At 41.5% G+C, this 8,338-nt stretch overlaps 1 protein-coding gene across 7 annotated transcripts in view; it reads right to left on the reverse strand.

Annotated features, from left to right (window-relative positions):
* Window positions 1-7,705, reverse strand: part of EPRS1 (glutamyl-prolyl-tRNA synthetase 1) — a 44,448-nt gene extending 36,743 nt beyond the window's left edge. For 3 of the 7 annotated variants that reach the window (XM_071739692.1, XM_071739691.1, XM_071739689.1), the window contains exons 1-2: window positions 6,793-6,943; window positions 4,249-4,333 (exon numbers count right to left, since the gene is read on the reverse strand). In XM_071739692.1, coding sequence (XP_071595793.1) covers window positions 4,249-4,333; window positions 6,793-6,838 — 131 coding nt within the window. In that variant the 5' untranslated portion in view covers window positions 6,839-6,943. Of the gene's footprint in view, window positions 1-4,248; window positions 4,334-6,072; window positions 6,663-6,792 lie in introns of those variants that run through there. The other 4 variants (XM_071739684.1, XM_071739685.1, XM_071739690.1 and 1 more) reach the window with 4 other exon arrangements.
* Window positions 7,706-8,338: the final 633 nt, after the last annotated feature.

An 8,338-nucleotide genomic window follows, 5' to 3' on the forward strand; every position in this document is an offset into this window, starting at 1 on the left:
GTGAAGGGTCTGGAGCATAAGTCCTGTGAGGAGCAGCTGAGGGAACCAGGGGTGTTTAGCCTGAAGAAAAGGAGGCTGAGGGGAAACTGTTATTGCTAATGAACTGGAACTACCTGAAAAGAGGCTGCAGTGAGCTGGGTGTCAGAGAACCATTCTGATTGGAAAAGACTTTTAAGATGATCAAATCCAACCACTAATCTAACTCTACCATGTGTTATGGCTAAAACATTACTGAGCACTACATCTACCTGTCTTTTAAGCACCTCCAGGGACGGTGATTCGATCACCTTCCTGGACAGCCTGTTCCAGTGTTTAATAACCCTTTCAGTGACTAAGTTTCTTCTAATAGCCAATCTAAATCTGCCCTGGTACAACTTGAGACCATTTCCTCTTGTCCTGACCCGTCAGTGTCTTCTACCAAGTAACAAGCAATGGAACAAAAGGAAATGTCTTCATGTTGTTCCAGGGGACATTAGATGAAGGAAAATGTCCTTGCTGAAAGGGTTGTCAGGCACTGGAACAGGCTTCCCCAGGAACTGATGGAGTCACCATGCCTGGAGGTATTACAAGATATTTAGATGGCTTAGTGGTGGACTGGGCAGTGATAGGTTTAACAGATGGACTCGATGATCTTTTCCAACCAAAATGATTCTATGAGTCTACCTTCCTTTTCTACCTTTCATACATTATTTCAAAGACCAAAATACTGTCACAAATCTAGCTTCAAATTCACCTAAGATAAATGTGAACTTTTTCATTACTACTTACAAAGAGATTTGGAAGAAAGATGCATCACACCATCAATTCTCCAGATAATACTCATCTCCACCATCCCACACAGAGGTAAATCACACAATCAGAGCTCCAATTGCTTCTAAGAAAGCACTGACATCAATAGAATTCCTGTAAGTGTTCTGTTCAATTTAATCAATTAAATTGAATCAATTTATTGGACTGAATGATGCACTTCAATGTATCTAAACAAGATTTCATTTCTGTTCTGCTATTGTTCTGTGCATCTTTTTATACCTAGAGTGTCCTTTATAAAATTAAAAGAAATTTTGATAGCGTTCAAAAAGCCTTGCAGAAATCTATAAATGTTATGAAAAAGATACAGAAGGCTTCTTGATATAGTAACAGTTATAATGAGTCCCATTTTTAGTACAATTTGATCATCCAGTATCGCTAGGTTAACTACACTAAAACCTAAGGAACATAGTGCATTTTGTAGTTTTTTTGCATCTAGTCTTTCAAGCTTCTAGGATCCAGTATACAGAATATCCACAAAATACACCTAAAAACAAAAGCCACAGCAGAGACTTTAACATACACAGAGTATGTCCTGTTACAACTTGACACTGCTATCAGAGTGTAATGAAACTTTTTCAAACTAAGAAAACCAGAATATTTCCAATATCTTTGCATCTACAGAAAATCTGTGAAATGTATTTTTATTGTTTTCACTAGTTCACACTAAAACTAATACCTTTGACAATTGGAGCAAATCTGAATAAACTTATGAAATGTAACAATGTTACTCTGAGTAAAATCTTACTTGAGCTTAAAAAGCAGTTAATTTTTTGTGTGAAAAGGATTTACTTCCACCCAAGCATAGTACTAATTGGCCTCCTTTCTTTTACAAAGTTACAAAGCTGCAAGGGCTCTCTCTGCAGCTCCTGCCTGTTAATTCCAGGCGCAAGTAAGGAAGAATAAGCAGGGAAAGCATAATGTTACAGGTAAAGAGCATCTCTTTAAAGTGACATAAAATGCCACTTAATTCAAAACAAGGACAAATATTCATGAAGCAGAACACAGGATGAGTGAAGAAAACAATCAGAGAATCTCCAGTTGTAATAAATTATTATTTGAATATAGCTGTAAAAAGCATTACAGAATGGTTCTCTGTACAGGTTAGATACATCTGCCTGAAAGTAATACTACTGTGAAGCATGAGTGTGCTCACAGCACAAAATAGAAAAGCTGCACTGCAGTTTGCTCTCTGGTAAGATGCAGGTATACTAAAACACTTCACAACGCCAGAAGCAGAATTGTTAGTTTAGGAGCTACTAGGATACAAAGTTCTGAAGCTAAGGCTTCAAAAATAACCTTTAAAGTAAATTATCAGCACTTCCAATTAGTGACAAAATTTTCAACTGACCTAGCTGACAGCTAAGCCCCAGCTAGTTAGCTGAAAAGTTTATCACCAGATTTTAACTGCATTTCCAAAACATAACTTAGTAAAATAGCAAATAAAACGTTCTTTTTCAAGTCATTAGAACAAATGGTTTTCTGAAAAAAAAAAATTAAAAAATCAAACCTTGAAATATCCCAAATGAATTTTCAAGTCATGCCAAAACAAAACAGGTTCAGCAGAACTGATGCCATGAAAGCCATTTAGCAAAGGCATTAGTTGAGATATGAGTTCAGCTGATGCTTCTTAAGTTACAGATACACTTTTAACAGATTTTGAAATAGAGAAATTTTTTTTTATTTTAATTATTGTACAACCAGGCAAGAGAAAATTAATACAATATTGAGGTTTGCAATGAATTCTTACCCATAATCCAATGCGAGAGATGAGATGACACTAACAAAACGTTCCCTCTCATGGAACCATGATTCTAGATGCTATCCATATGTGGTTAAAGAGCAGAAAAACTGTGGCTTTGTATTTCTGACATTTTTATTTACAGCTAAAATGTGTGTTTTTGCAATGCAGTGGAGAGAAGGCATGGTAATACACAAATAAAACATTATTCAACACCAAGTTTATACACTTATGTTATTCCAGGATCATCACAATGTGTCACAGGCTTGGATGCCTGCACGTGTATCCTTCAGTACATAAATACACACATGCTGCCTAAACTGAGAAATAAAACTGAAACCAAAATTCAACTAAGTTACTTAAGGGAAAAGCTCATGCAACTACAAGTATCCAAACCCCTCTCTGTTACGTACACTGTATCCCACGTGCACATAACACAGACTGAAAATTACTAGCGATTTACCAAATAAGCCCCAATGGAACTTGGCACATTTCTGTTGCTTCAATTCAAAATGACAAATTCAGGATCAAGTCAAGATGTCCACAAAACAACATAAAAATACTATGTTATTTCTATAAGCATTCTACAGAAAATAGAGGAATACCAATTTATGATGCATTCATGGCATTAGCAGCATCTTCTACTCAAATAGCTCAGAAAATACAAGTTTGCTATCAAGTGTGTTATAAACAGATTTTCCCCCTGTTCTTTCCAAAACCAATTAGTATTCAAAAATTACACTTATAATAGCTAATTTCAAACACATCATAGTGTTAATATGCTTTCAGTTAGGACTGCCATGTTTATGGGTCAAAATACAAGCCTTACTTTAGACAGGAGACATCAGAGATTTCACTTGATATGTCAATTATCCTTAAAATATTAAGGTATCTCCTTTTGACATCCAGGTATGTTACATGATAAGGAATCTAAGATGACAGTGCAGCTTCCCAAAACTAACAGCATTAATCCTGCATTTCTGATATATATATATATATATATATATATATATATATGTATATATATGTATATATGTGTGTATCCACACAAAATGTGTGTATACATATGTATATATACATATGTATACACACACACACACAATCCTACTCCAATCATGAAAGCCACCTTTATGCCACAAACTTGGAAATATTTATTCCAATGGCAGTGCATTTTTAGAAGGACAGACAACAGATATCTACAAAAATTTCAACGATGCTTTCTACAGGATGCAGATGGATACACTGGAGAGCATGGCATAGTTAATTAGCATTTTTGTGAGATAACATCTTGCCTTCACTTACATGCACCAGTGAGCCCAGAAAAATGCCAAAAGAATAAAAGAATTTGTAAATTCATCCTAACACATGTGCAAGTCCAGGAAATCCTGTATACCAATCTTGCCTAATATATCAAATGTTCTTGATTTTGATAATTCATGGCACAAAACAATGAAGTGATTGCTGGAGTATGAATGGTAAGACGTGTGCATACAAATAATACCAGAGCCCTTTCCATAAAGATCAAGTCTAGAATATATTGAAAATGTTCTGTCTGAGCTACAAAGAGATAGCAGCAATGCAGTGATGAATTAAACAGTATTCTTCTCCTCCTACCTGAAAAGGTTACTGTCACTGTTACAACCATGTGATTTCCAAAACTGCTGACCCACAGTTAAAAGGAGAGATGCAAAGTCACTTACTCAGACACACGGAGGATGGTTTCTTTGCCTTCATCCACTGAAATTTCAACATCATCCTTCAGATGCTCCACTGTCAGCAGAGCTCCTTCAAAAAACAAGAGATAAAAAGATACTGAACTTTCTTTTAGGAGAGGTGTCCTTCATAGTAGCAACAAAACAATTACATTTCTTTAAAAACACTACCAGCTGACTGAACTCGCTCCTTCAAGTAATAGTGCCCAGGGAAGAAATAAATGTACAAGCTCATATATTGAAGAGGCTTTTTATTCTTGGCAATCCTTAGAGCCTCAAATCAATAACATCCAGTATACAGCAACCTGCAGTGAGCTCTGCAAGTGTCAGCAGCAGCACATCTTGACTCCTAAGAGTACTGTAAAAATTACTCCTGTCCTCAATATATAGAGAGAACATTATCAAATCGCTTTTGATTATTGAACAGTAAAGTAATATCCTCCATATCTCAGCCCTGACATATGCATAAAAGGAGATCAATTACTGAATATACCAGTACTTTCTGAACAAGGACAAGACTGTAAACCTGATTTAATGTTTACAATAAGATTAGCTATTCACAACCAAGCAGTTCTATTCATGACAAAGTGCAGGAAACTTATACAGGGTTTTCAGGGTAAGCTCACCAGTAACAGTAAAGCATGGCCTCTAGAACTGTTGAAGTTTTTAGTCTACCTCATCCACTGGACTACAGCTCTGCCAAGATCTAAAGTGGCTTGATGATAAAAACCTGCTCTGATCTCGATGCACTGTAGCATGACACAATAGCTCAAAACACTGAGCTAACTTGGCTGTATTTCTGGCGTGGCTCTGGTCCACATTCAACGTGGTGAGCATAAGTGGAGGAGCTCGTGTTCTTTTGTTTTGTTCAGAAGCACATACAAAGACAGCAAACTTTTGCATAAGCAAATATTACTTAAATGAAACTACCCAAAGGACTATAATCTAGATGTTGAAAGGCATCTTACCTGTGGCAGTCTTCATAGCATGCTATGGACTTTATTTTCCCAAGAACAATGCAGAGTACCCAGGGCAGATGATGTTGTAAACTATTAATACACTGGCCTATATACAAAGCACTGAAGCTAGGAATTTCCTAGTTCTCACTTCTGCTCCAGTGTAAACCCTTCTTGTAGCATTATGCTTTCATCAACAGCAAGTCAAGCTGCTTCTTCCCATCCCTCAGCTATCCATCTGTGAAAGTCAAGATTACATCCCTTGTGCAATATGCTTATAAGACATGCAAGTACTTTAATAATATGCATGGAAATACCTTGAAAATGATCAGTATTATGCACACCAAGCTATGTAATTAATGCTAGTGATATTACAGGCTACCATACTTTTCCCGGTGCACAGTCATGATGAATAGTATGAAGCAGGAATGAGTAGAATGAGTGTGCTATAGATGTTTACCACAGTGCTTCGCCTGTAATATGCACTATTTCTGATATAATTATGCAATCTCGATTAAAGCTCTACTGCCACTTACTACCTATAAAACGAAAGAAATCCTCCAAAGCCCCAAAAGCCATGCTAATCATAGCTCATGCTGTAACATCCCCCTTTTTGAAAATAAGTATAAACAACTATCAGGAGAAATGTTATTTAAAGCATATATGTTTTTACATGTTTTATCAATAGTCCTACAAGTTGCACTCTAAATGCATTTCGGAGTTGGGTAACAGCATGAAAAAGAAATTCAATAAACTAATATTAAGAAGAGAAGAAAATTAATTTTTAACAGCTGTGACAAAATGGAGTAATGACACGGAACACATATATTGTTTTCAGATGGCAGAAAGTATTCACCTTATCTAAAGCCAAAATAACATCACAGGGCAGTAAGCAACTCGGAAAGCAAAATTTTGCAGCGCTACTTTGAGACAGTTCCCCGGACGAGCCGAATTTTCGCAGGAGGTCAGAACTGACAAGGAAAGATATCAGCAATCCGGCAGAGCTCACGAACACGCAATCTGAATTGGGGCTGCCTTGAAAACTTCTCCTCAGTCTGCTAAGTCACCTGCGGGGGTCAGCCTACGGCTCCGCTCCTTCAGCGCCAACCATGTCAGGTGCAGGCAGCTGTCACGGCTGCCCGAACAGTCCCCGGAGACCAACCCACTGGAGACCGCCCCTGTCCAGGGCCCGACTCCCGCCCCGATGCCTCCTCAGCACGTTAAGAATCAGGGGGACCCCGCGGGGTCCCGGCCCCGGCGGAGACGCGGGCACTCCCCCGCCGCGCCGGCCTGCCTGCCCCGCCGCCACCTCGGCGAGAGAGAGGGAGCTCGCCCCGGGGAGCGACAGAGGGACCGGGCCGGGCTGGGCCGGAGCGGGAAGGACGGACCCGGGCTTCCCCCTTGCGTCTCGCTCGGCCCCGCGCGCGGGGAGAACCGGGTCGCCGCGCCGCATGATGCAACACGCCGGCCACGCGCCCGTCGCGCAGGTCCCGGCGGGCGGACGGGGAGGAGAGAGCGGCCCGCCGGGCCCCCCCGGAGGCAAGGGGGAGGAAGAGGAGGCTCGGCCCGCACTTACCGAGCGGGGGGTTCCCCGCCTTGACGGTGAGACTCAGCGCCGCCATGCCGCCCGCTCCGCCGGCACGCCGCGGAACCAGAGAGGCTGACACGAGACGGCTTGGGGCGCGGCGGCCCTCGCTGCCAGCTCGGCAAGGACCGGTTCGGCACGCCCCGCCGTCCTCGTCACTTCCGGCGGGACGGGGGCACGTGCGGCGTGAGGCGGCTGCGTTTTCCGTGTCGGTGCCGGAGGGCTCTGGGGGGGGGCTGCCCGGGATGTGAGGTATGAGGCAAGGCCGGAGGAGGAGGGGGCAGTGCGCGGGGCTCGCCCAGCGGAACAGCGGGAAAGCGGCTCGGTACGGGCTGGATAAAGGCGGGCGGCTGTGTCGGGGTGCCCGCCCCGTTAGCCTCGGGGTCCGGTTGCTGGTGTGGTTCCACTGAGGTCTGCGCAGGCAGTTTCCCCGAGAACCCCGCTGTTAGGGTTAGCTCCTGCAGGAGTTCCTGAGCTGGGTGCCTGGCAGCAACCGAACAGGTAACTTCTTTAGTCCCTTTTGTGTATGTAACGCGACAAGCAGATCAAGCAGCGCAACCTACACAGAGACACTTGGATACAGGGGTTTAACCCATCTGCACAATGTTGCTTCTTACAATCTCTCACAAACGCAGATTTTGCCAAACTGGTAGGCCAAACTAATCTTGTAATAAATGATGAAAGTTCTGTGTCAGCACATTTTTGCAGCAGAGAGAGTCAAGTTCACATTGATGCAAAGACAAGGCAGTGTCACTGTGGCTTTTGTCTTTTTTTTTTTTTTTTATCCCAGGTCTATTTTATAGATGGTACTATAGCACCTGATGTGCTAGCAAAGCAAGTCTCAAATGCTTGATTGGTGGAGTGGTACTAATGGTACAGCCAGAGCGTGACTGTACCTTGCCTGCTGGCTTTTATCTTTCATTGCTGCTGCTGGATTTTATCTCAACTTTCCTGAATATTTTCCTGGGTTAGCAGTTCTACAGTTTCTGTAAGCAGCGAAATATGCTCCATACATACTGTAGGCATCAGGTAGAAGCCAGCATACACTGTATGTGTTCTACTGCCATGGAAGTAACTATAAATGAACAGAGACAGAAATTACAGCAGAATTAGGCGTTTATGCTGAGGAAATTTTCAAAACATGAACCACATTTCAGATTACTGTAAGGATATGGAGACATATATGAAGATTACTGACAGTGGGTTCTGTACTTTGTATTTTAATTATTACATGGGAAGACAAGGCAGGCCTTGTGTTAAGTTGTTCTACATTTTATCTTAATGTGTATTGCAAATTCACATGCAGATTTTGCTGTGAGTGCTAAAGCCTGCGTATCCAAAAATCCTGCAGAAGGTAAAGGTGAGAATTACGTACAACTGAGGCAGTGAAATTAGATTCACCTTGTACTTGCTACGTGGTTCAAATTCAGTCATGCTTAATATGTGGCATCATTAAACTCATAATGGGTCTAAATATGAAGAAGGCTCTGATGAAAGCAGGCTGAATCTCTTGCATGCTCTTGCTAGTCAGCTGCTT

This window comes from Heliangelus exortis, chromosome 3 (genome assembly GCF_036169615.1).
Source record: "Heliangelus exortis chromosome 3, bHelExo1.hap1, whole genome shotgun sequence".
NCBI lineage: Eukaryota > Metazoa > Chordata > Aves > Apodiformes > Trochilidae > Heliangelus > Heliangelus exortis.